This window comes from Bicyclus anynana, chromosome 14 (assembly GCF_947172395.1).
Source record: "Bicyclus anynana chromosome 14, ilBicAnyn1.1, whole genome shotgun sequence".
Taxonomy (NCBI): Eukaryota; Metazoa; Arthropoda; class Insecta; order Lepidoptera; family Nymphalidae; genus Bicyclus; species Bicyclus anynana.
This window is the reverse complement of record NC_069096.1, coordinates 5936637-5964398: the sequence shown is the minus strand read 5'-3', so window position 1 is coordinate 5964398 and position 27762 is coordinate 5936637. Positions and strand designations below refer to the sequence as shown.

General features: G+C 35.2%; 3 protein-coding genes across 9 annotated transcripts in view; all 3 read left to right on the top strand.

Annotated features, from left to right (window-relative positions):
- Positions 1 to 170: 170 nt before the first annotated feature.
- Positions 171 to 18934, top strand: LOC112046214 (septin-2). Of its 6 annotated transcripts, none has more exons than XM_052885333.1 (9): positions 2637 to 2759; positions 2883 to 2944; positions 9681 to 9872; positions 10067 to 10325; positions 11518 to 11668; positions 12965 to 13130; positions 13746 to 13902; positions 14285 to 14369; positions 15892 to 18934. In XM_052885333.1, the coding sequence occupies exons 3-9, from the start codon at positions 9776 to 9778 to the stop codon at positions 15976 to 15978; spliced, it is 1002 nt and encodes a 333-aa protein (XP_052741293.1). In that variant the 5' UTR covers positions 2637 to 2759; positions 2883 to 2944; positions 9681 to 9775; the 3' UTR covers positions 15979 to 18934. The 6 variants fall into 6 exon arrangements, 5 of the variants coding, with proteins under 5 accessions (XP_052741293.1, XP_023938553.1, XP_023938552.1 ...); XM_024082784.2 differs by lacking the exons at positions 2637 to 2759; positions 2883 to 2944 and adding exons at positions 6988 to 7380; positions 14704 to 14726; XM_024082783.2 differs by lacking the exons at positions 2637 to 2759; positions 2883 to 2944 and adding exons at positions 6989 to 7380; positions 14704 to 14722.
- Positions 18935 to 20635: 1701 nt separating this feature from the next.
- LOC112046195 (density-regulated protein homolog) lies at positions 20636 to 22131 on the top strand. The gene is made up of 4 exons (XM_024082745.2): positions 20636 to 20971; positions 21046 to 21216; positions 21476 to 21615; positions 21939 to 22131. Exons 1-4 carry the CDS (start codon positions 20794 to 20796, stop codon positions 21981 to 21983), a joined length of 534 nt encoding a protein of 177 aa, XP_023938513.1. The 5' UTR covers positions 20636 to 20793; the 3' UTR covers positions 21984 to 22131.
- A 997-nt stretch (positions 22132 to 23128) lies between these two features.
- The window catches only part of LOC112046190 (serine/threonine-protein kinase unc-51), a 67287-nt gene continuing 62653 nt past the window's right edge, over positions 23129 to 27762 (top strand). Inside the window, exon 1 of one of the 2 annotated variants that reach the window (XM_052885329.1) lies at positions 23129 to 23534. In XM_052885329.1, the coding sequence (XP_052741289.1) occupies positions 23406 to 23534 (129 nt within the window). In that variant the 5' untranslated portion in view covers positions 23129 to 23405. The remainder of the gene's footprint in view (positions 23535 to 27762) is intronic. The other variant, XM_052885330.1, reaches the window with a different exon arrangement.

Below are 27762 nucleotides of genomic sequence, written 5' to 3'. Positions count from 1 at the left end.
GGGCAGCAACCATCCATGATCTCGATTAAAATTCGGGTGACGACTAATTTCTTAAATTTGAAGATGACATTAATGAACCGTCGGAGAGTGTAACGGAACCTTCACTCCCCACCACTCAACCCCTCTCCGCGCGCGCATTGCGTGCAGCAGCGCGTCGCGCAGCTGCTTCGCAGTTTGGATCGTGCCGCGATGCAAGAACCAGCTCATGACTAAGGGCCCCGTATGGGTTCGAAACTAGTCGGGCATACTCCGACGTAATATCACGTGAGTTTTAGCCGTGTTTCATAATCAATTAATATGAATAACACTCACGATAGTTTAAATTCTAAAATAGCCAACCGATACGGCGTGGTATGGCAAAATAAAGTGAAACAGTTCGCGCGTCTTAGATCTAAACGTGTAAAATTGGAGTGTGGACTGAGGTTTATAGTGCAGTGCCGAAATAATCATGTTGTTCCAAAATTTGCGCGTATTAAACCCGTGAAGTGTTTTATGGATTACGAAAGTTTCTTTCACACCGCCAATCAGAAGTTGTTACGACGGGTCATAAGGGACTATCACTGTAAGATAACACAAATTAATAATGCCTTGTATGAATTACATCTTCAGTTAACGGGAATTTTGGATCAAGATTTGTGGGATGCCGTGGATACTATGACATATAATAGGTCTAATAACATACGTCGTAGTTCTGAGTACGTACATAATAAGAAGCTAGAATATTTAACAGCTGATAGTAGAACAAAAGCCAATAAACAACATCATTTATGTGACTACCCGCGATGTACTACACAAAGTGACGCAGCAGTGATTAATCTATCTTCGGTAACGTTAAACGAAAACGGTCTTAATGCCTTGGGCAAAGGGTTGAATTTTGCTTTAACACCTAGAAACATACCTATGGAATCAATTGTGTGTAGTATTGAAGACGCAATATTTCGTAATAAAATTCCAACGCGTGATGCAGAATGCTTACGACAGGACATAGCTGCGTTTTTACGTCGAGCAAAGTTACCGCCGTCGAATATGAGCAGGAGTGACAGAGCGGCGTTAATGGAAATTCGTAATAATGAGGATATTTTGATACTGCCTGCGGACAAAGGTAATGCCACCGTGATTGTGGATACGGATGCTTATGAAGATAAGATTAACCATTTGTTATCGGATACCACTACATATAAAAAATTAAACCATAATCCCACAACCCGGAATACAAATAAAATTATTAAACTCTTGCAGTCCATTAATGATAAAAATTTGCTTACAAAGTTACGGCCCTGCAACCCCACTTCACCTAAAATCTATGGTTTACCCAAAATTCACAAGCCAGACTGGCCTTTGAGACCTATTGTCAGTCAGATTGATTCACCCACATACATGGCATCAAAACATCTCGCGACGTTACTCAAACCGTTTACAGGCAATACCAGTAGTTTTGTTAAAGACTCGAAACACTTCGTTCATATAATTAAAAATGAAATTATTAGTGACTCAGAGATTATGGTGAGTTTTGATGTGGAGTCCTTGTTTACGAATGTTCCTGTGGAAGAAGTAATTTCATTAATTAAGGGTTTCATAACGGATTCAAAACTACCATCGGCTTACTTGGATTTGAGTGAGTTTTGTCTTAAAAGTGGTTATTTTATGTGGCGAGGTGACTATTATAGCCAAATAGACGGTGTTGCCATGGGGTCGCCGATTGCACCTGTAGTGGCCAATATATTTATGGAGTGGGTGGAACGCGAGTTGGTCGATAAAATGACGTATAGACCGCGTTTTTGGCTGCGTTATGTGGATGATGTGTTTGCCATTGTAAACAGGGATGATTTGGCCATAATATTCCAGTGTCTCAACAGTCTACATGAGAAGGTTCATTTTACAAAAGAGGAGGAAAAAGAGGGCGGTCTGCCATTTTTAGACGTGATGGTGATCCGGGGGTCTGGTGGTGAATTACATACAACGGTGTACCGAAAACCGACTCACACCAACAGATATCTCCATGCGAGTTCGCACCACCATCCGTCGCAGATATCGTCGGTACCAAGAAGCCTCATAAATCGAGCCCTAAGTCTTTGTGACCCACCCTGTATTGAGTGCGAACTAAGAGTGGTGAGACAGGCGCTGAAGAGCAATGGCTATAGTTGGCGTCAGAGTTCCAGATGGGCACAAACAACAACTAGGCGGAAACCGTACTGTGTGAACCGGTCACCAGTGTACTTAACATATGTGAAGGGCGTGACGGACAAAATCAGCCACTATCTCCAACGGAGATTTGACATAGTGACGCGGTTTCGTCCACCTGCACTGGTGAAGAGTATACTGCGATCGCCTAAGGATAGGGATCCGCTGAACGTGCCCGGGGTGTACAAGATTCCGTGTGACTGTGGTAGATCATACATCGGTGAGACTCGCCGTAACATCACCACAAGGGTAAAAGAACACATACGGAGCATGAAGAATGTGGACACGGACGGTTCAGCAATAGCCGAGCATGTTCTAGCTTCGGGTACGACTCATTATATCCGTTTTGATAAGGCTTCTGTATTGTCAAGGGAAAAGTTTCTAGTACCTCGTAAGATACGTGAAGCGATAGAAATTAGTCGTCACCCGAATTTTAATCGAGATCATGGATGGTTGCTGCCCACAGCGTGGAAACCGCTATTTCTTTCATTGTCACATACAACAAACTTGGAACAAGATAGCATTAGTTCGGTTTGCTTACAAGAAGACGAGTCTAATGAAGATGACATTAATGAACCGTCGGAGAGTGTAACGGAACCTTCACTCCCCACCACTCAACCCCTCTCCGCGCGCGCATTGCGTGCAGCAGCGCGTCGCGCAGCTGCTTCGCAGTTTGGATCGTGCCGCGATGCAAGAACCAGCTCATGACTAAGGGCCCCGTATGGGTTCGAAACTAGTCGGGCATACTCCGACGTAATATCACGTGAGTTTTAGCCGTGTTTCATAATCAATTAATACACATTTACTTCTTCCGCTCTCCGCCCAACCACGTCTAGATAATGTGGAGCGTCGTCCGCTTGTCTTTCTTGTCGTCAACTGCTGGACATAGAAAAGCTGTATATATATACTTACTATAAAATATATCTCTTACATAATAGACACTTGCGGTAATCCTACTAATATAATAAAGGCGAAAGTTTGTGTTTAAGTGTGTAAGTATCTTTGTCCCTTTTTTACGCTGCGGCTACTGAAGCGATTTGGCTGAAATTTGGAATGGAAATAGATTTTACTCTGGATTAACACACAGGCTACTTTTCATCCCGTGGAAAAAATCCACGGGGTTCCCGCGGGATTTGTGAATACAGAATTCCACGCGGACGAAGTTGCGGGCGTCCGCTAGTTAGTGAGTACATACCTTTCTCTAAATCTCTTCAAGTTGTTCAAGAGCATCTTCAAACGCAGACACGTGTATGTCAAGGTAAGCGAACTATTTCTGACGAATCCTCTCACCAATGAAACACTAGGTGAAATTAAAGCCATATTCTCATGCAATACCGTCTTCAACATAAGGGCACACGGGGCCTGTGCCCAGGGCCCATTCTGAGGGCCCCGAAGGATTGACAATTTAAATATCCTTCAAAATATTAACTTTGAGGACATACCTGGTAAAAGATTTTGCAAAACAAAAATCTCGGAAGAAACCATTATCGTAATCGTAACCAAAAATCCAGCAGCATTTTAATATCATTAATGACATATTATATCTTACTGTATTTTTAATAAATGGTCATACATAGAAAAAAAAAGTTTGTTTATAAGTCACTTTTTTACGTTCCACAAGAGCCCCAAATTCTTAAGTGGCCAAGGGTCCCGCCCAGTTTAAGACGGCGGTGTTCTCGTAACAATATTTCGTAGCCAGTCCCAGGAATCGAACCCATGACCTCAGTTTTCCAAAAGTGGTTAACAGTGTATCACCAGCTCTTTGGTGAGGTCACAGGTAGATTGTAGAGACATTGTTAACCAAAGTACAGTACAGCTTACAAAGCAAAAAGTATGCGAAATTGTATGATTCATTTTACTCGTAGTAGTCTCCCTAAGTACTGAGTAATAACTTTGAGCTTTTGATGATACAGATGCATCAAATGGCTACGTCGTGAGCGACCTTGAATCTATTGGGACGCGCTTTATGCATCTAGGGCAGCGGAGAGGTTTAGAAAATTACGGTTGTAAAGCTAGAAACACACAGAAAACACGCCCCCTAACTGAAAAGTTTGTGCTACAACTTAGAATTACCTATCACCACCAAGCTCAGATCCGTTTAAGGCGGGTAGGCGGGTTTTTTTATCTTTTTATGGACCACTATCAGATGTTAATGATAATAACCAAGACAGACAGGCTTAATCTGCTCTCGAAGACCATGGTTTTATCACAATTAAAATTAACTTACTAACTAAGGCTGCTTGAAAACATCAATGTTTCATAGCTTACGGAACACAAACATAGGTTAGCTTGTGAACCAACGAAGCATTTAGGTACTGCTCCAGTGCTATCAATGAGATAAATTGCACACTAAATTACATTGGATTAAACTAAAATCTTTCAGGAGTTTCCGTGGGTCAGAGGACATATCCTCTGTATAGTTTGAATTCGAGACTTTCATAAGGTTCAGAAATATAACACTTTCAAATTATTTCATGAATCAAGAACGTTTTTTTAGTTATGATTATGTGATGTAGAATATAAATGAGACCTTGTGTCTATTTTTCATCCTGCAAAAATTCCTGCGTGATTTGTGTAAAACACAGTTGCACGCGAACGTAGTCGCAGGCCTCAGATATAAACTTACGTCTATGATTGTGCGTTCGAAGTTAACCATGCTATTTACAAATACTGACACGAGATGTCCAACTCGCGTGGCGTGTTCCGCATGTGCCCGTGGCATGGGCACATGAGGGCGGGGGTGGGCTGGGGCGCGCAGACGCGAGACGAGCTATCGACCAGCTTCACCCCTGCGCGAGTCCTCCGCCGCGCAGGCGCGCGCCGCCGAGGGCGCCGCTCGCCCGGCCCTCACATTACGTAACGCACACGCACAGTACGGCGCACAAACAATGTGATTTTATTTTACTTCATTTTTTTCTACACTTTTAGATTTTACAATTTATTAGGATTAGTGTCGTGTTATTATCTTGTAGTCGCGCGTGTTTTATTTTCCTCTCTCCTTTTGGTGTTTAGATTAGAAATGTCGACGTATCTCAGTAGCTGTACAGTTAACGATTCGCGAATACAACACACGTTCTAGTGAAAATTGCCGGACATTTGTGATTTATTACAATGAATGCACTAATTAGATGAGATCTCCGAACATATGTATTACTTAAATGGCCGAAAAATCGATCTGGAAGAAAAATTTAAAAAATCGATCGATTTTAGTTTTAGTATAAATTAATAACCTAGCTCTAAGAACTCTAGAAAAATGTTAATAACGAGAAGAATGAAGAAAAATTGCAGCAATGACTTGAAAAAAATATTATCGTGAAAATTAATGTTAATTTTCACACAATTTAGCTTAAGCACAACAAGGGAATCTTCTCTATAAAGATGACGAATGGTAAGTTTTCATTAATTATAATTATTATTTAGAAATGAACGTTGTCCAAAATTCGTGTCATGCTCACCAATTAAAATCACAAAGGCTATCTATATCAGGGGTAAAATTATCTTCCTTTCTTCTTCTTCTTCTTCTTGTGTTTCTTATATTCTGGGCCAGATTCACACACATTGCTTATAATAATTTTACTTGCCTGTATTAAAAGTTAAAACGTAGACAAATATACCTTTTGTGTTACAAAAGAAGCCTGCAAATAAATATACCTAAGTATGAGATACCTAAGAATATGACCTCTTCCTTCGATTTGGAGGGTGTGGGTTCGAATCCGGTCCGGGGCATACACCTCCAACTTTTCAGTTATGTGCATTTTAAGAAATTAAATATCACATGTCTCAAACCGTGAAGGAAAACATCGTGAGGAAACCTGCATATCAGAGAATTTCTTCATTCTCTGGGTGTGTGAAGTCTGCCAATCCGCATATGGCCAGCGTGGTGGACTATTGGCCTAACCCCTCTCATTCTGAGAAAAGACTCGAGTTCAGCAGTGAGCCGAATATGGGTTGATATGACTAGCCTGTGCAAAATATTTCATGTAAAAAACTTAAGCAATCGAAATTTTGCAGAGAAACCATTTAGTAGCGTTCTGTTTCATGAATATTTAAATGTTAACGGTCGTATATTGTTTATGGGGCTCTTGGTTTTTATTACTGTTATTAGGATGTTTTTTTATTTATTAGTTACAGTTGTTTTCGGCAATTATCATTTACTACTTAACTTTTGGATTGCTAAGATTAAAACGGTACAGAAGACCTAATAAATTCAGTCATAATATTTTTGTTCGATTGACTATTTGAAAATGTAAGCGCATACACTTCGTGGATTTGTCGAAGGCCTAGTTCGGACTACCTACTATTTTACTATTTTAGACGAGTACGAATTTTTGGGCGGTAATTCCAAAAATTATTCGTACTCGTACGGCCTATACTCCCAACAACTGAATGCTTAGTAGCGATGGGCGGGGCACAGAATAATGTCTCTATTTGTGTCAAATGAGTTTGGAATCTTCAGAGAATAAACTAACTGGACAGCCGAGTTTTAAAATGTTCAACAGACCGGTAGACTCAAACGGAACAAATCGAATCGTGAAAGAATGAGACTTGACGATTTTGTTTTTCTTCGAGACCCCACTAAAGGTGCACGGCCTTTGGCTTATATGTCGAACAATCCCACGGAAGGAAACTACTTTTACAATGCTCACGATAAAAAAAACATGTAGGTAGATAGCAACATCTGCGTGTACATTACATAATCCACCTATTTAGGTAAGTTAATTTAATTCAAGTGCAGTTAATGAATGACGTAACTTTACGCCTGTTCAAATCTCCGAGTGACAATACGCGTTGTTGCCTCTATATTATAATCTACCGGAGCGAGAACAGTTTGGCTGCGGACGCATCGACAGTTGCGCGTTAGAACCGCCGCTTGCGCATCTGCGCATCGGGAACTAGTATCTACGTATAAAGATAGATATTTTCGCGATAGTCAAATAGGCAATAGGTACTAGTTAACAAACCAAATAGCTGTTCTAATTTTTCCATTGACTGTAGTGTCATTGTCCGTTACATTGTGTTTTATTAGTTATTTAATCGGAAAATTGCACTGTGATTCGTCGAAAATTCTAACACACCCAATAATGGAGAAGGGCGATTCATACGCGATAGTAGATCTGAATATTTGTGATAAGGATTCAGAGAAGGCCGACAGTCCTGATACCCTAAAGAAGATCCCTCTGACGACAGTTATTAAAATACGTAAGTTTGAAAGATAAATTCAGGCTAAAGAACATCGTATTTTGCTATTATTTCGGTGTGTGTTTTAGCTTGTTTTATTTTATTCTTGTATAAGATTTGAATTAAACTAAATAATTTATCTAGTAAATGCAAATAGATAAGCACTAGAATTCCATTATTCATTACTTAATTTTTAAAAAAATAATGTATCTTTTTCTACCATTAAAGTACTCCTAAAATAGTAGGTATTATGTAGCTATTATATTATGTAGTTTGTTATGTGCGAATAAGTTCGTACATAACATGAAAGCAAAAGTAGGTAGATGTTGGAATTTTACAAAATAAATGCTTTAAAATCGGAAAAGAGCATAACGCTGATATCATATGTAAAACATATTATACCTATCACAGAATAAATAGTAGTACAAGTACTTTTAAATAATAATCGGTAAATTCTTTGGCTGCAACATTTTAATTTCTGAGGTTTCAAGGAGAGGTTATGGGCTTACTAATCTAAAAGCAAGAAGGTGGATAGAAATTACAATACACGATAGGCAGTGACGTGAACTTTATGAATCTTGCACCTGTCTCTGAAGACTTATTAACCTGTATAAAAAAAGAATAGTGGTGTACAATTTGTAGTTTAATGTCGTTAATCTCTTTCGTTAAAGTCCTTGTGATTGACAATAGGCTATATCTCGGTATATACTTGTACAAGGCAGATTTACATTACTCTCGTGCAGATTGTTTAGAAAATACGTATTTGTATCAAAACATAAATTTTCTCGAGTCATTATAAATAACAATAGTGTTTACTTTTTGCAATAGCAATAAATAATAGGCTTAACAAAAACAGTGAAGTTTGACTTTCTATTGTACGTAGGTAATACACACATAGCTAATGGGAATGGGAGCTTTAGTAAAACTATCACAAACACAATGTTTATTCATATTGGTTATGTAAGGAGTACTATGTAGATATGACTAAAGTAGGTACATGTTGGGAGGACACTCCTACCCATGTGTAAAAAAGTAACCTATTTATATACGCGTAGCTTTCGTTCTCGAATTTTCCAAATTATTCCAGTAGTTTTTGAGTTTATTCGTTACATACAAAAATACAAATTTCTACCTCTTTATAATAATACTGTAGATTAAAATTTTCAACAACGTCAACAACCCTTGTAGGTATAGTGTAGAAAAAAGTAACTTAAAAATACATAAGTCAAAACGACTTCATTTCACACCATAGAAAATAGTTTTCCTAATTATAGCGACAACATAAAACAGTTGATGGGCACGTTCGCCGTTTCCGCTCGCTGTCCTCAATGTTGGTACACAACACAAAAACACGGACCAGGGACACGAACACTAGACAGTAGACACTGGGAACTGGTACTGTTCCACTTCGTTACTCGCGTTGCAGTCGGCGAACTTCGTACCTGCATCTGTACAAAGAGCATTCGCAATTTGCATGGCCAATTTACCCGCCTCGCTTTCACGTCTTATTCATTCAAAAGAAGCGATCCAATGCTGGACGATCACGATTACGTACCAACAGGATGTCGCCGACTCGCACTTCCGCATTAGTTAACAGCGAGCAAATAGGAATGTACCAAATATGTGTACCTATGTAGGTACGTTTACAAATTATAAGCAAAGTCCTTTCATGATGAATAGCTAAGTAATTAAGACGAACAAGAACACGAAATAGGTAACCGCAGTTGCATACAAGCGCTATGAATGCTGGCTGCATTTCAGTGTTGAATAGGCTTCGGGTACTTTTAGCGCGAAATAGCTATGCTAGATTGCCAGGGCTTTAATCACCAACCTGTTAGCTGGTGTATTAACCAAAGCTTAAACTTTCAATTGGTACTGGTTAAGAGAAGAAGAAAATATTTAAAATTTATATTATTTTAGTTTCAAAATATGTTAAAATTATGCGTTAACTACGCCTTTTTCAACAAAAGTAGAGGTATTGGATAGAAGCAGGCGTTAGGTACTTTGCGGAAGTTCATCATGAATATGTAGTAATTTATTTATTTTGCTATTATCCTTGAAAATCCGACGAACCCATGCGACAACGTCACCCAGGTCCGACAAAATACTCTCTACGTACGTTTCATTCACTCCGAAACCAGAGCATCATTAGGAGATGTTGACTCTACAACGTTTTGACTTTGCAATTTCACGTTGTAGAGTCAATATCTTCTGAGGATGCTCCGATTTCGGTATAATAGCAAATAAATAAATTATTATATATTTAAAAGTGTAGGTTTTCTGATGTCAATTATAAAACAAATTAAAATTGTTGTTAACAGAAAGAGATCGTGGCGAGCGCGACTACATAGGATTTGCGACTCTACCGGAGCAGGTACATCGCAAATCTGTCAAAAGAGGGTTCGACTTCACACTAATGGTTGTAGGAGAGTCGGGCCTCGGGAAATCCACACTAATCAACAGCCTATTTCTTGGAGACCTTTACAAAAACAGGAAAATTTCTGATGTACAAGGTAAGAATGGAATATTTATAAGTAAAGATTTCTTTCCAATATAGGGAACAATATTGATAACATTGAACCACAACTAATAAAATCGCGTACTTAAATAGATATAACTAACATCATTAGCCCAAACATACAGTTATATTGTTACAAACGCTATTTCAACGTACAAATAGTAATCATTATGCATTTTAATGGTACAGATAGAATAGAAAAAACAACGACCATTGAAAAGAAGACCATGGAAATCGAGGAACGCGGCGTCAAACTACGATTGACAATAGTAGATACACCGGGCTTCGGGGATGCTATCAACTGCGAGGATTCTTGGAGGGTCTGCTCAGCTTACGTGGACGAGCAGTTCCGACAGTACTTCACCGATGAGAGCGGCTTGAACCGACGACATATGCAAGACAACAGGGTTCACTGCTGCCTGTATTTTGTACCACCTTGGGCCCATAGGTACCTCCTATTTCCTTACCTAAAAGGTGCATGACTCGAACTTTTCATTTTAAAGTTAGTTTTAAATAGCCTAAATTCAATGTTCATTTGTTGAACTATTGTTGCAATAACATGCTTTTTGCTTATAGAAATTTCTATTGAAACCCTTGAAACCTACCTCTTTACCTCTTAAAATCTCACAGGAATCAGAAATAAAAGCATGCTGTAGATTTAAATATTTCCATTCCACGGTATGACGGTAGGTACTTGTCAATAAAACCTCGTTGTGGTAATGTTGCTGATAGCGATCTATAGCACTTCGATTGATTCATAGTTTCAAAGATAATAACGATCATTCAATCAGTGAGTCGGTCGCTCGATTACAATAACGCCTTATTCATTTATGAGTATTCGTTTATGCTATTAAAGCACTTACGCTGCTACATCTTCGTTTTCTTGTTGTCATATTATTATTTCTCCATATTGTAGCGAAGCAAATAATAAATAAATACATGTACTTACCTTTATTTTTTAAATTATAATATACAAGCGGACGCCCGCGACTTCGTGCGCCCTTAGACTTCTTTAATCCAGCCCTTACAGTAGTATCGCTGTAAAAATGGAGCAACTTTTCCCGTTTTCCCAACATTTCCCTTCACTGCTCTGCTCCTATTGATCGTAGCGTGATAAAAAGTATACCATAACCTGTCCCAGGAGTATAAGGAATAATTATACCAAGCTTCGTTAAAATCCTCCGAGTAGTTTTTGTTTTTATAACGAGCAGACAGACAGACAAAAAAAAATGCATTTTTTGCATCAGTATCGATCACTAATCTCCCCCTGATTTTTATTTTGGAAATAAATTTCATGTACAGAATTGACCTCTCTACAGAATTATTATAAGTATAGATAGATAATATAATATCATTGTTGGTTACCAAAAATTATAAACGTAGGTACTTAAATACATCTTATAAATTATTATTATACTAGCAGTAGACATTAAAGTTAAAAAATCTACTGTAAAATGCGTTTAATAAAAAAATATAAGATGACGATTGACGATGATGATTATGGTTGTAAAAAATACAGTGTCCGTGACATCTAAAATTGATGAAATTCTTTGCGTGAGCCCTAAACGATTCGAGAGAAAGTTTTAGTTGCTGTTGAAATGATTGTTGAAATAAACGGTGAAAGTTAACATTATAAACAGTTTACGGCAGGTTGACTTGGAGATGATGAGACGGCTGCATCGGAAGGTGAACATCGTGGTGGTGATAGCGAAGGCGGATTCGCTCACAGCGGCCGAGGTGAAGCGGCTCAAGACACGCATACTGAACGATCTGGACGAGTATCAAATACAAGTACGACAGGATTACTTTCCATTGTTCTTTTAACATTCTAGCTATTACGGCTGCTCAAAACGAAAATAATTTTTTTAAATACTAGCAGACGCTGAGCGGTTTCAAACGCGTGGTCCCCTTTCCCGTACGAATACGGGGATAAAATATAACCTATAGCACACGGGGATAGTGTAGCTTCTCAACAGTGGAAGTAGGTATTTTTTAAATCGGTTCAGTAGTTCCAGAGCCTATTCAAAACAAACAAACAATCAAATCGTTCCTCTTTATAGTATTATGTAGTATAGATATCAACTAAAAGCATCCCTGTTCCCTTTCACTGTTCCCTGGGAAATGGGCAATGCCTAATGTGGGATGCTACATGCGTTGACACTAATTTAGCACCGTGTTAAATTAGGGAGACAGAATCAAGACCGGGAGCCGCAGCAGAAACCGGTAAGTGTCACAAGTATGCCTCTCTGACTGAGAGTTACAGTCATATTTGTTCCTTTTGCCGTGAAGACCCTTAAGCCATGGGGACGAAATCCCAAAAAATGTCTCCGAATTATTTCACCGCGGCTAGTTTCCTCAACTGGTGACAGAAGATCTGGGTCATTTTATGCGCTACGGATTAGCCTGGCTGTCAAGCGCGGAAATGCAGTCAGTATTCTTGCCACCATTCCACGTGGGCATGATTTGTATAGTTATTAGGATAACTTAGCTTAAGTTCCTTATTGTATTCTTTCTCAATAAAAAAAAACTACCACCAGAAAAATGCACCAAATGAATGAAACCCGGTGGGCTTATTACATAGACATAGACATCGGATATTACGAATACAGAGTCGTACCTACTTGTACTATTATGTATCATCTATTGTGATCTAACCAGCTCATTAATTAATTAAAATGAATTTATCTCCACAATTGTGCACACTTTTTGAAATATAACTTCATTGAACAACTAAATAATACGAATAAACGATAATACTTTTTTCGAATATTTATTTCTATCTAGAAATTTTTACACAGATTTCTAGGATCGAAATATTACTTTTATGTTAACTTACTTGTAACGATATAAAATTCAAGACCAATCAAACAAAAAAACAAAGGTTCTTCCTTTCTTTTTTTTCTTTCTTAAAAATAAAAAAAAAATGTTGGAAGTTTGTTAAAAATAAGTCTAAATATCTTTTTTCGGTCATCAATGTACCTACTGTAGGTCTCATCATCAATGTAATGTACGAGTAGGTCTACGGTCTTATTATACCTAAATATTCCTGAACTACAATATAACTTTTCAATCCGTCTTATCCCATAGGTATACCAATTTCCCGAATGCGACAGTGATGAGGACGAGGAATTCAAACAGCAAGACCGAGAGCTGAAAGCGGCAGCTCCGTTCGCAGTAGTAGCCTCTGACACAGTTCTAGAGATTGGCGGGAAACGTGTGCGCGGACGACAGTACCCCTGGGGCATTGTTGATGGTAATTGTTACTTTAACTTTGTTGATATGGCTTTGGTAATTGGCATACGAGTCCGTAGGGCACCGTAAAACCCTGCAACCGCAGAAGTAGGGCTTTGTCGGTCTTCAGCATGCCATTTCTTTGTATATTAATAATAATTTATTTATTTGTTAATCCATGAGTAACAACAGATATAATAAATACAATTCATAATTAATGGTCCAAATATGTTTTGGCACAAATTAGGCAATAATTTGTAAGTAAGGCAAAAGCTACTATTGTGGTCTGAATATTGGATATAATTCTCTTACTTTTCTGTTATTTTGTAATCTTATGCTTATAACTTGTAATATTATTTATGTATTTATATTGTTTAACATTCTTCTCCACTTTTTGGGTTGGGTTCAGTGTTACAGTTGCACACAACTATATTATAATAACTGGACACTTATTAATTCTCTTTATTGTGTGTGTATATGATAACATGAGAATTAAATTTGATAGGACGCCGATAAATTCGATCAGTTACGTTAGTATACTACTATACGAAATAAAATGTCAAATTATAAAAATGTAAGCCAAATCAAACAAATTATTTTGATTTACTTAATTTAATTGTAACTGTTTGATACGCAGTGGAAAACCCGCGGCACTCTGATTTCACAAAGCTGCGGACGATGCTGATATCGACGCATATGCAAGACCTGAAGGACGTAACGCAAGACGTGCATTATGAAAACTTCCGTGCCCAGTGCATTTCACAAATATCACAGCACGCCATGCGGGAGCGAGGGTAATTATTATCAGTTTTACAGCTTGATTAATGTCCCACAGGTCTCTCAAACATAGGCGCGTGAGATTGATCACCTGAACCAATCTGTAGGCCCTTGCGATTGGCGAATTTAGATTTAATTTATGAGGCACAGGACAAATCTGACGAGTTTTGTAGTACGAGTAAGTCTTGTATTCAGATATAACCCGATTCTCAGTAATGACTCCAACGATGTTCATGATTTTTAGCATGCGGGGGTAAATCGATCTAGCTATGGTTCATATTTAGAAAACGTGGCAAAAATTCCAGGCAAAGCGTGTTCTTCAACATAATTTTGCAATGCAATAAAATATAATTTTATATTTCAATTTTAAAAAACAATAAATGGTTTTTACGTTTCTAGAAAGCTGAAAAGGGATTCAATGGGTAACAACACCGACGTAGTTTTCACAGACACCGATCGCTTATTACTACAAAAGGATGAAGAGGTAAATATGAACACATAAAACTTAGTATAAATGTACAGTATAAATATAAACTATTTAAATATGTATACGTATACGTTATGGTTATCATTAACCAGTTTGATCGCACACTGCCGCAAAGCCATCTACGGGCTATATTTTTCTACTTTGTCGCGGTGAAACTATTTTTTTCAAATTGGGTTGAATCTCTTTTTAACCGACTTCCAAAAAGAAGGAGGTTCTACGTTCGGCTGTATATATGTTTTTTTTCTTTTTTTGGCAGTTTGCGATCAGTTAACAAGAATGTTAAAATAAAATGATTACAAGAAAATTTAACATGAAAGTGTTTCCGCGTTAGGGCTACCGTGGAATACGTCGTACGTAAGAATATTGTTTTCAACATTATGACTAAAATGCACGGTTTTCTGAATGAATGATCATTTTCATTAAAGATTTGAAGCATCATTCAGAAATATACATACAGCTCATGTAGGTAGATTTCATATATTGTGATATATTTATTAAAGTAGGACAAATCTTCCGAGATCTTACAACGCATGGTTAGAGTTTATTAATGTCAGATGCCATGACATGAGGTCACAGAGTTTAATAATATTAACGACACACTCATCCTAAATAGGCTCGTTATGTCTGCAGTCTGGTGCATGTACCTCATATCTAGGTAGTGAGAATACATTGTAAAGTTATTTACCATCTAATAGGTATCCATCCTTAATAGGTTATCGAAATCCATTTTAGGCTAAAGTAGGTAAAATATAGAATAGTGTAAAAATATAACATCTGGCTATGTTTTACAACATTTTTGTAACTAAAAACATTACAAAACGACAAAGACAAAACACACCCAATCAGTTTGTGCTTGCGCGACATTAGTTTTTTAATGCATTCACAGGATGAAATTAGTTGCATGACAAGATTAAAAAACACGAAATTAAATGAATACAATTTCATGCTACTGTTAAAGTGTTTTTCAGATAGCGAGGGTACAGTGACATTTGCCTATACTATAAAGTTTCAAGAGTGAAACGATCTGTCACCGTACCCATGCTGTCTGAAAAACACTATATGGAGTTTTGACGAGGCACTAATGAAAATATCGATTACTGACAGTGCAATAAAGCCTACTCGAGAAGCGTATGGGTCTTATCCTGTTCTGGTTTATGCAGGATATACGACGACCTTAAGGGCGAGGCCAAACGAGCGTAATTTTGTGAGTTTGAAACGAAAAAAAAGTTTGAACGCAGAAATTTGCGTGTAAGTCGGAACACAACTCATTTTGCAACGCTGTGCGACACGAACTGGACTTTTGTATAAAACTGAATGCAGCAGAAATTACGTGACCGAAATTACGAGACTGACAACTCACAAAAATACGCTCGTTAGGCCTTAGTCAAATAACGACACAGCAGATTCAAGTTTAGTACATGAAATTATTCATATTTGTCATGACACTAAGTTCAGACTACCAATTTAGCAATTAGATCTAGCTCTATTACCTACAAATAATAATAATTTTGTTTTACAGATTCGACGTATGCAAGACATGTTAACTCAAATGCAACAAAAACTGAAAGCTTCCGATAAGAAACACGACAGCATTATCGATGTTTAGAACATAGACTGCAAAGATTAGTGTTTAGACTTTAGCGTTTTTGTTTTTAGTTCTTTAAGTAGGGTTCCACTTTTTTAATCTCGGTTGAAAGTAAAGCAACAGTCTGCTTAGCCGAGAGTAAGAAAACTTAGAGTGGAAACTAAAAAATAATAATTTAAGATAGGTACTATTTAATTGTAGGTTGTTATAAAAAAATAGAAATTTAGACCACAAACATATAGGTATGCAAGTGTACCTATTCAGAGATGATCTAAAATTTTAAATCCAACAGTAACGGTTGCGATAACATCGTTTACGTTAAAACGGAAATAGAGAAACTTCCGGTGCGCGTTTAAGCATCGACTTTTATTTTTGTTGCGCATACACGGCACAAGTAAGGCCCTCTTTACTAGTACATTTACAGAATATTTTGTAATACCTTCTATTTTGTGACTTAAAATAATATGTTTCAGAAACTCCTGATTCCTAATAACCCTTCTTGTAGTCGGGTGAAAATATAATGTAATGTTAAAAACTAAAAATATATTTCGGAAGATCACAAGTAGAAAAATTTAAAACGAACGAAGGCGGGTTTAGATACTACCTAGGTATGTATGTAGGTAGGTATATGAGGAATATACAGATGAATATCATAAAGGTATAGACCCCGGCAAATAAGTTGGACGAAAATGGCGGTCATCTGCTTGGTTGCCCAGCAGGTACCTTCATTATTGATGTCAAATAATTGAAAATTTCGTACACGATTGTAATGTCGTCAAGGTGTTGCTTAATGTGTTTCTGCGCATAGGCAACTTACAAGCCGCTACCTATACCTAGGCTGTAAATGCATTTAACCAAAGTTCTCAGAGAAGCGTAGAGTTTAGACAACAAGGTCTTATATTGATATTTTAATAGACTAAATATACCTACTTACATAAATAATACTCGTATGATAATACTTAGACTTCGGTAAAGTCACTCTTGAGTAATTGCTTCAAGAGAGGTAGATTTAGCTACAGTAACTATGAAGTCATAGTCTGCCACATTTTAATGTAGGTGATTTAAACGAGACACTTGAGTAGGTAAATATAAAGTATAATTGCACTCATTTAATATTATATCGACAATATCTGTAATGCAGATTTTAGACGATGAGGCAGAAACCTATGCGCTGATGAGTTCCGGATATGATTCATCGCAAGTTTTGCTTTGAACCATTAATATCTTTTAATTACAAGTAATTTCATAGCATCACAAAAAAATAATAGCAACCGACTTCTACATATATAGTCTGAACCTGTCATTTTATGAAATCTATAAATTTAACAGCTCATGCTTCTACGTTATGCTTTTTAGGTACTTGGATAATTGAGGAACTGTACCCTCGAAACCTGCTATAACTCAAAGCCACCATAGTCCAAACATAATGCTTACTTAGCTACCTACGTATGTCCATAAGGTAGCAGCATGGGCTGACAAATTTTCAACTTTCAATCTATTAATTTGCTTAGAAAATATAAATATACTAACCTACACAAATTTAACTCCAGTATGACATATATACGAGTATTTCGAGAATAATCAAACATTATTTAACTACCTACAAACTTGGGTAAAAAAAGAAAAAAACAAAGAAATTAGTAAAATCTTTACATAGAAAAATACATGAATTTAATTGTACCTTAGGTAATCTATAAAATTGATACATAAATACTACTTAGTTCGTAGATAACTTACATTTTATAGTGTTTTTAGATGAATAGGTACTAGCATAGGTACTTATTTTAACAGCTACTTTACAATTTTAAAATTTTAAAATATACCATATAGGTACGTGATTGTGTTCTACTACATTGTAAATCAATTGATAAAATCATATTACCTTACTGCCACCATAGAGTTACATTTGTACAGAAAATATTTAAAACATTTAATTTAATCTATACCTACTTATAATAATTTATAATAATTATTGATCTGATAATTGTAAATATGTATTTTTTTTTATGATTTTTAAACTTTCGACGAATTAAGTATTTGTCTACATACACATTCTTATAAATTGTAATAATACCAAAGTTTATATAGGAAAGTACCTACCTAATGAAAGTTTTGTATTAATATTAATACAATAAATTGATACTTTGCGTATTAGTAATTATTTTTTACAATTTCTATATTACTTACAGAAACCTAAGCTAGTTAAGTACCTACTTGCACACGGAAATAATTTTTACTGATACCTACCTACGCCACAAATCCTAAACAACAATAAATAAAGATAATATTTTATTAGGGCAATACTAGAATACAGTACAGTAGTTACTTGTTTTTATGTATTCAGGTACAGTATACGCTTACAAATCAACATCTAGGCCCAAAATAAGGAAAATTTGTGTTTCCTAATAATAATAATGTAACTGATATTATAATTATTAGGTAATATTCATAAATAAGATGTAATTAATAAATAAAATTGGAGAGCCTGTTTGTAATTAAATTAACAGCTTTCACTTAATGCATGTGAAAGTATGTAACCTACCTACGATATTTGGTCTATCTGTCTGTCTGTTTGTAACAGTTACTCTCGGCCCAGCTATTGCTTTAACCCAGCAGGTTGAGGTAGTATTAATAGCACCAAGTTTTGGATTTCGTTTTCAATATGTTAGAAACGAGCGTAGCTACCTAATTTTAAAGTATATTGGACGCTACTAACGATGATGATGATGATGGACGTGTGCCAGGAGGCCGGAAAAAGGATATCCTACAGCTACTGGTGTGTATTAAAATGTTGCGTAGGTAGGTAGTTAAGTATATCCCTGATAATAAACTAAAATAATTTCTTTACTTGGCGTAAAAATCAAACTTCTTTGTAGGTATGCGTGTTCTTAATTAATGACACTGTATGGTATGTGATATACCTTGACTTTGATTTTCTTAACTTATACTAATAAATTACAATTCTATATGGACATGACACATGCTTTTAAAAGTAAGAATTTATACTCGTAAATATATGAGTGAGTGATATCAGTAAATTTTTACCTATTTAGATTTGGATTTATTTACTACTAGCGGACGCCCGCGACTTCGTCCGCCCTTAGACCTCTTTAATCCAGCCTTACAGTAGTATCGCTGTAAAAATGGAGTAACTTCTCCCGTTTTTCCAACATTTCCCTTCACTGCTCTGCTCCTGTTGATCGTAGCGTGTAAAAAGTATACTATAACCTGCCCAGGAGAATGAAGAATATTTGTAGCATTTCTGGCATCAGTAGGTATCGATCACTAATCACCCCCTGGGCCCCTGATAGTTATTTTGGAAATATATTTCATGTACAGAATTGACCTCTCTACAAATTTAATAAAAGTATAGATTTATTTGTGCCATTCGACACACCATTTCAATGCGGGCATATGCGTCTACAGCGGGTGGGCTAGGTAGGCCGTGCCCACCCTAGAATGGACCTGTGACCACCTGGGATTTTAGGGGGCTGATACGGAATTATATTATGAAAGCTATTAATAATAGACTGGATGTCGGAGCCAGGCCCATCCTAGGAAATAATCCTTTCAACGACAATGAATGTGGGTTGTCGGGTTTAGGGTGCAAAAATTTGACTCTGTAAGGCTCTTTATCAGAAATAATGATAGTCCTAACCTATCTTAATCTTTTCTTATCATAAAACTGTCCAAGTGTCCAATTCTGTACATTCAAGATACCTATTTTATTTGTTGGAAGCATAGATTTATAATTTTATGGTTGGAAGGCATTAAACAGCTGGGGAGTATTTCCTATAACTCGTGGCTATAATCTTTACCGAAAATTAATTAAAAATGTTCAAGGGACATGTGTTCTAAACTTAATATTTATCGAGGTAAATAATATTTCCTATGTAAATAGATCACAAAATGTGTCCCGTAAGCGCATCCTTTTTTAGCCAAATTTAACGTAGGTATTTTAAAATGCAAAGATAGTTATAGGCGTGTGTTACATGGATAGTTGAAATTATTTTAATTAGGTAGGTACCTATTTAGTATGAAAACAAACTGTTTTTATTTTTAAGTTAAAAAATATTAGTTATGCAGTTCGGTTCCAATATGTGGACTCGTCAACATCTTGAAGTTATAGGAAATACTCCCGAGCATCCTATACCTATAATCTTTATCAGTACCTAATCGGCTTCAGAGCCAAATATATATTTTTTTTTTTGTCTGTCTGCCTATCTTAGAATGGTCTAAGCTGCCTATCCGCGGTTTGGTTGACCGGTCCGCTGAAAGTACTGAATGAATTCATATGGAACTTGGCACGATTTGAGACCATAATATAAAGAAGGCGATAGATAGATATTTTTTGATGCGAAACACAGTAGCGCGCAGTTCTCGTTTCAGTTTGAGGTTCAGGTGATAAAATATACTTAGCCTATCTTACTCGGTGAAGGTGTAGCTGGGTAGGTGTAGTTCTATTGATAGATTTCCCATATACAACCTAACAAACTTCACCTGTTTAAAATAGATAATTTTAATCTTAGATACGTATATTATTTTAAATACTATAAAAATTGATAATTTACTTGCGTCGTGTCTGAGCACTGACTACCCATTTCCATAGTGACTTCCGGTAGAACATTTAGACTATAGACAATTTTAAATGTCAATGTCAGATTAACTTCTCTCTTCTAGCTCTAATGTCATTTTTATGTCAAAGTGGTCCTTAGAAATTTAGTGAATTTTATATTTTAATAATTTCTTACTCGTTTTTATAAAAATTGTCCTAAAAAGCAATTAATTAGATGCTATGCAATAGGTTGTATTAAATTTCATCTATTAAATACTATAATGGCGGACAGAGATCTGTCATTAGGACCTCGAGAAGGAGTAACGTACCCGGTTAGGGTTCAATACTGTGGAAACTGTTCTATGCCGATAGAATATTGCGAATATTATCCTGAATATGATAAATGTAAACAATGGTTAGAGAAAAATTTACCAACAGAGTTTGAAAAAGTGAAAATAGGTAAGGCAGTGGCAGTAATAGAAATGTGAGGTTATCTGGTAAAACGTCTGATTAATTGTTTTTAACTTGTTCAGATGAAGAAGATAATGCAGGTGGTGAAGAAGAAAAAAAACGCCAGAAGCGTGGTGGTAAGGGTATGCTAAAGTCTAAGAAAAAGGATGAAGTTCCCAAGTTAGTTCAAGTATCCCGAGCTCCTCGAGGGAAAAAGAAATCTGTCACAGTTGTGTCTGGTTTAAGTACTTTTGGTAAGGCACTACTTACATAATCTGTTAATTACTAATTTTATTAAGCAACATCTGAATAGCAAGTCAGTAGTCATTAAAATTGCTGAGGTTAGGGATGGATTGGAGTAGCTACTTATAAACAAATTTTCTCTTTATTCTTCAATTTAAATACTTAGGTATGATTAGAAATTGTACTGTATTGACTGTATTTGTACATTGTAATCTCTAGTCTAGTCTAGAAGCTTCATACAATAATATGGTTATAATATTATGCTTACAGCTATAGATTTGAAAGTTGCAGCAAAGTTCTTTGGCACAAAATTTGCATGTGGATCGTCAGTTACTGGTGAAGATGAAATAGTTATTCAAGGTGATGTGAAGGATGATCTATTTGATGTAATTCCTGAAAAGTGGCCAGAGGTAATGTATTTATTTGGCCTATTAAATATACCAAATCAAATCAAATCAAAAGTCATTTATTTCAAGTAGGCTCAGTTTACAAGCACTGCTGATAAGTCAGTTGACTATTTGTAAAGATTCTACCACTGGTTCGAAAGGCAGGTTCTGCTGAGAAGATACCGGCACGAAACTCAACAGCCGTTTTTTTGAAAAGTCATACAGTATTATAATTTACAATTGATAACAATTACTGTTTACATTTCTTATAGTTTTACTAACCAAATAAATTAGTTAGGACTTCATAGATGGGGAAATTAAATATAAAGATATTTTATTTATTTCAGATTGATGAAGATAGTATTGAAGATTTGGGAGACCAAAAGAGATAGACTGAATATCAGTAAATTATGATTCTGTTCTCTTGATTGCAACAACAGTCGTTCTTTTATTTGGGCAAAATAGAAATGAAATTTTGTCAATCATTTATTTATTTTATCAGCTTTTGTCATAAATAAAGAATACTTTTACAGGAAGAAATATTTGCATTGTTATTGTATTTTTGAAAACTACTACAATTACACAAAACAAAACAATTATTGAACAAATTTAAAAAATACTAGTAATATTTCATCAAAAAATTTGTGCACTAATATAGCCATGAAATCTTAGTTGAATCAGATAGGTAATAATATAAACTGGACGAAATACCATATAGTTTGTGGTGAGTTACAAAATTCAACTACTAGCACAATTTTCTGGAGATATATTACAAAAGTGTACATAAAATTGTAATTTTACTTACTGGTTAAAAACAAGAAGGACAAAAAATATACATTCAGCAAAAACATACAAGAAGCCTATGCTACCAGAGATGATAGCCTGAAGTTTTACTAATTACTATTATGTAAGTGTTAGTTTTAAATTTTCACAAAATTAAAATGTAAATTACAATAATTCTTATTTTATTTTCAAATAATGTATTGGACTGTCCTGTCTTCTCAGGTGAATTTTAAAGGAATGTCGACGGCATTTTTTATGCCATTGATATACATAAACCAACCGTCATTATTAGGGAGCTTTTTACAGGAAGAAAAAGTTTACAAGAATATAAATTTACTTTTTGGTCTACCGAGGCATGTCAGTGTAAAATTCAACCATGGGCGACCATTTACAATTTTAGATCGTAGTCGTATTTAAAGATTACAGTATTTCGTATTCAAAATCAAAAAAATATAACAAGAATAATATTATGATCTAACAGCTTAGCGACATCTATGCCGTAATCTAAAAATAGATTAAAAGTTTCCGCTTTAACACAATAGATGGCGCGTCAACATAATATCATTTTAATGTAAAATAAAATTAATCGGAGCTTCTTTTTATTAAACAATCCAAAATATTTAAATGTTGCAATTAATATTACATTTATGGGTTTGGTACGTATTAATTATGAATAGTAAAAAGATTTCTAAACGTATTTTTCATTTCAGTCATCAACTGGCAATCTTAAAACTTATTTTTTGATATGGCAACTTTGTTTTTACTTCGCAAAATCAAACAACACCAATAAACACAAGTCACAAAATAAAATCACTTTTACACGTTTTGCGTTCATTGTATGTTGTGTTTTAGATATAGAACAATGAAAGTTTAATGCTGTCCACTTAGTGTAAGGTAACTTGGTCGTGGAGACTTGAAGGAAGTGATTAGGAGCTTAAAATCAGAATGTAGCGCTTAGTCAAGTTCCATAAACGAGTTTTCCAAATTTGTGATATCGATCTTTGTCTAGTGTAATTTAATAAAGACTCAAAATGTCAGTGGTTAAAGCAAAAGCCCTTGTGAAAATGGAAGTTATCCAAGTTGGTGAATACGAATTCACCAAGCAAGATATAATAGGACATGGAGCCTTCGCCATGGTATACAAAGGAAGGAAAAGAAAGGTACCTATGACAGTTAACTATCTATTTAGTGATCGATTTTACTATCAAAACATTTCAAATATTTTTTTTATTATAAATTAGTGATTAACAATTGGGGTGATATGAATAACTTGGCTATTTGAGATGATATCGATTAGTTACGACGGAGAGTTCGAAACGTTAGATTGTTGCCAACAGACGCAAGAAGCTAAACGTAACGATCAAAACATCCCATTATTATTCAATAGAAAAATAACAACAATGCTCAGTACCGCTAAATATAAACGGAGATTGTATATATGTTAATTTTGATATAATAATTTAAGTAACAACATTACTTAGAGGTTATTTTATAAAACACAGGAAGTTTAAAAAATTAGGACAGTTAGCAAGAGCTGCCCATAATGCCAGACAACAAAACGCAACTTTTATGTTATAAATAGTATTATGTAAAAGTAACAAGTTTGTCTATAATTAACCAATATTTAGGTGTCAATTAACAAATTATACCATAGTATTATAGCCCCTGATAATATTAAAGTATGATAACAATAAATAGCCTAGTATTAACTTATCTCAGTCATTAAAACAATGTTATAATTTTGTCTTAACTATTGTTATGGTAAACAAACAACAAAATAACAAATAAAATGCAGGACACAGTTGTTCAGGAAATGGGTATAATTGTTTTTATCAATTGTGAAAAAAATGTCCAAGGCCCTTATACCATTGTAGACCAATGTTTTGTTATACCCAAACTTTATGAATATTTGAGGAATAGAAATGAATCAATGGTTTGTGGTGCTAACATGCAACCAGCGAAGAAAAATATAGTCCTAGTACCATCACTTTCATGCTAACACAATGAAGAAAATATAGACACAATTATAGAACATCTTTAGGTTTTAAGTTTTGCTACATGTTCATATTCATAAAATATAATTACCTTAATAACAAGTTATCATTTGTACAATCACATGTTCCACCAATTAAGATCAACATTCATCAAATGGCACTTGAAAACACATACATGCTTTATAAAAGCTTAAGCGGACCCACACAGTTTCACCTCCTAGCTCCTATTCCTCTGAGAAGAGAATACAGGTTTAAAATATAGCTTACAATATTTAGGTTTAAAATATAGTTTAAAATTTAGCTTTGTTAATAGATAAGTATGAAATACATTATAAAATCCCAGAGGATATTGCTATTTCAAGATCTAGACCAGACATTTTCCTTTTTTCCAAACAAACCATGCGTATAGTACTTATTGAGCTTACTGTACCATGGGAGACTAACATTCCAAAGGACCACAGTATAATAGTGAAGAAATATTATGACCTAACCAACTGAAACTAAATCTCTCTATAACTTACTTAAAGGCCTCTCTAGAAGTGCAGCATGTTCTATATTAGAATGGGTATCCAAAGCTGCTCTAATAGGATCTTACCAAATTTGGCTAGGCAGGGAGAACAACATGAGCGGAGGAGGGGAGTGTTCGATCAATCGTCAAGGAATTTCTTAACCTACATCCTGTAGTCACAAGTCCAGGACTCTGCTCAGAGATTTTCTCTACCACGAGATGGACCCGGCACCTGCACGGTGAATCCATAGAATGCTAAGATATTTGTCTCTCTCTCTCTCTCTCTCTTTTTCTCTCACAAATAATGTGGTTTTCAAGTGGTAAAAGATGTTCAAAATCAGATCAGTAGATTCAGAGGTAACCACAAACTTTACCTCTTCATAATATTAGTATAGATGGACAGACAATGAGTAAAAAATATACATTTATATGAAAATTAGATAAACACTCAAATGTACAGTAAATCCTTCAAATTTGTAACATTTGTATTGTATTAGTATCTTTCAATAACTCGGCCAACAAATGCAGTAAAGTAGATATAATAAAAACATAAGGAGTAGTGTAATTGAAAATTCTGTATTTACATTGGGTACCATAAAGATGGCATATGGCTTACTTTTTTGGTAAATAAAAAGAAATAAGGAATAAAATTCACCTTCTCTTAGTAAATGAAAGGAATTGTAATGAATTTACCATTGTAAAATACATTGTTTTTACTAACAACCTGATGTTTCTAAAGTGCCTATGCCTATTTGTCAATAATTATATTTTGTTTTTTTATTTTGTCAATAATTATATTTTGTTTTTTTATTTTTATTGATTTGGACAGTGAAGCTAGAGAATGTCTTTCCAGCCATAATTTTCCCTACCACATGCAATGTGAGTATCTATAATTGCAAGAGTTAATAAGTGATATTTAGGCAAGCACAGTCCACTGTATCTTTGCATACCATCAGGCTTGAAAGCCAGCCACAGGTTAAATATAACAATAGACATCCTAGATTTACAGCTACAGGGCCACCTGACTTATTGTTTTGTCCTAGATAACATTTATATGATGATCTTAAATAAAATTTAAATTACCAAAACATTTAGTCTCTTAACACTTGGTTTTGTCATTATAGTACTATACTATATTTTGTATCAATATCACATACATTTTATAGTTGTCGCATTCTCGTAAAGAAATCAAATGGTACACTTGCCCATTTCATGTTTTATAGAATAGTGTGAGAAACAATTACATAATACTACTTACAGTTTGTTTCATTTAGGATGGTGCGGGTGACAGTTTGTTTCACTCTTGAACGTTTGCTGTGTATTATGAATGTCAATGTACCTACGCTATCTGAAAAACACTAGTTGTCTATAATCTATATGGCAATATGTATGGTTCAGTCTAGTTTTTCATAAATGACTTTTGGAAACATGCTAGGTTTTTGATAGATTTATCAAGATAGATTAGTCACATATGTTTATTTAAACATTTCTGAAATAACTAGTAAATAAATATGTGGTGATAAAATGCATCATTTAATATTATAACATATTTTAAGACTAGGTACCAACCTACTTAAAAGTTTATTACAATGTGTGTGAGCTGTAAAAGATATTGCGGTAATAAAAAAGTTGAATATTTTATTGTTATTAAATGAAACATTTTATAAAATAAATTAAAACCAGTGTACTCAGCATTTAACATTATTTTATAATTTCATAATACTTATAAACTATTGATTAAACACACATTTTTACTAGAATTTGAGAATAGAATACATCTTAACATTTATCAACCAATTTAGTATACTTAGGGCCAGTTTCACCACCTTCTGATTTGGTTTTTTTTATAGTCTAAATGTAAGTTTGGTCACTTTATGTAAAATTAAAGAAATACAGTTCGTTTCATGTAGGATAGTGCAGGTGACAGTTCGTTTCGCTCTTGAAAGTTTGCCGTGATTCATGATTATATTTCGTATTATGAACGTCATACAGGAGACTGTCACTGTACCCATGCTATCTGAAAAACACTTTAATGATTTGTGAATAAGAGATAGTGAAACTGGACCTTATTGTTATTAACAATTCAATGGATTAACAAATATTGCTGGTTATATTAATAGCCAGTGTTTGCTACAAATTAAGAATGACTCTAATATTATAAAGGCGAAAGTTTGTGTGTAAGTGTGTATGTTTGTTTCTCCTTTGCGCCGCAGCTACTGAAGCGATTGGGCTAAAATTGGTAATAGATATTACTCTGGGTTAACACATAGGCTACTTTAGTGCAGGTTACTATGCAGCTGCCAGTAGTTCAGCTGCCACTCTAGTCTATGAGTACATCTATGTATATTATGTATTTATTACACGAAACTAGGTGTGCATAGCAACTCGATTTATTTGCACGTGTCTTTAATTTACTGGCGTGCACTATAATCTACCATTCCCTCTGGCAATTCATGCGGTATTTTGTTGCAATCGTAAGCTATCCTTGCCCCACTCAATTTATGAAAGCCATGTTGGTCTCTAGCTGAAGCTTTTAAGGTTTACGATCTAGATATTATAAGCGAAAAACATATATAATTATCTATATATTTCATATTAAAATTGTCTAGTAATGTGGCATTCGTAATTTATCTACATTAATCCATATTTATAAGCCAATACTTAAAAGCTCGGAGGTAAATATCTGGATCTACTGGACCGATTTTGAAACTTCTTTTACCACTCGAAAGTCACGTTATTTGTGAGTTTCATAGCGCGCCGCGCTGAATACAGCGGGGTTTCTAGTATTAAATATTAACTAGTATTAATTATTATATATATTAGTAACTAGTATTAAATATTTTAAACGTACAAGCGTTCAACTTCACCCGCTTGCAACTCTTTTAA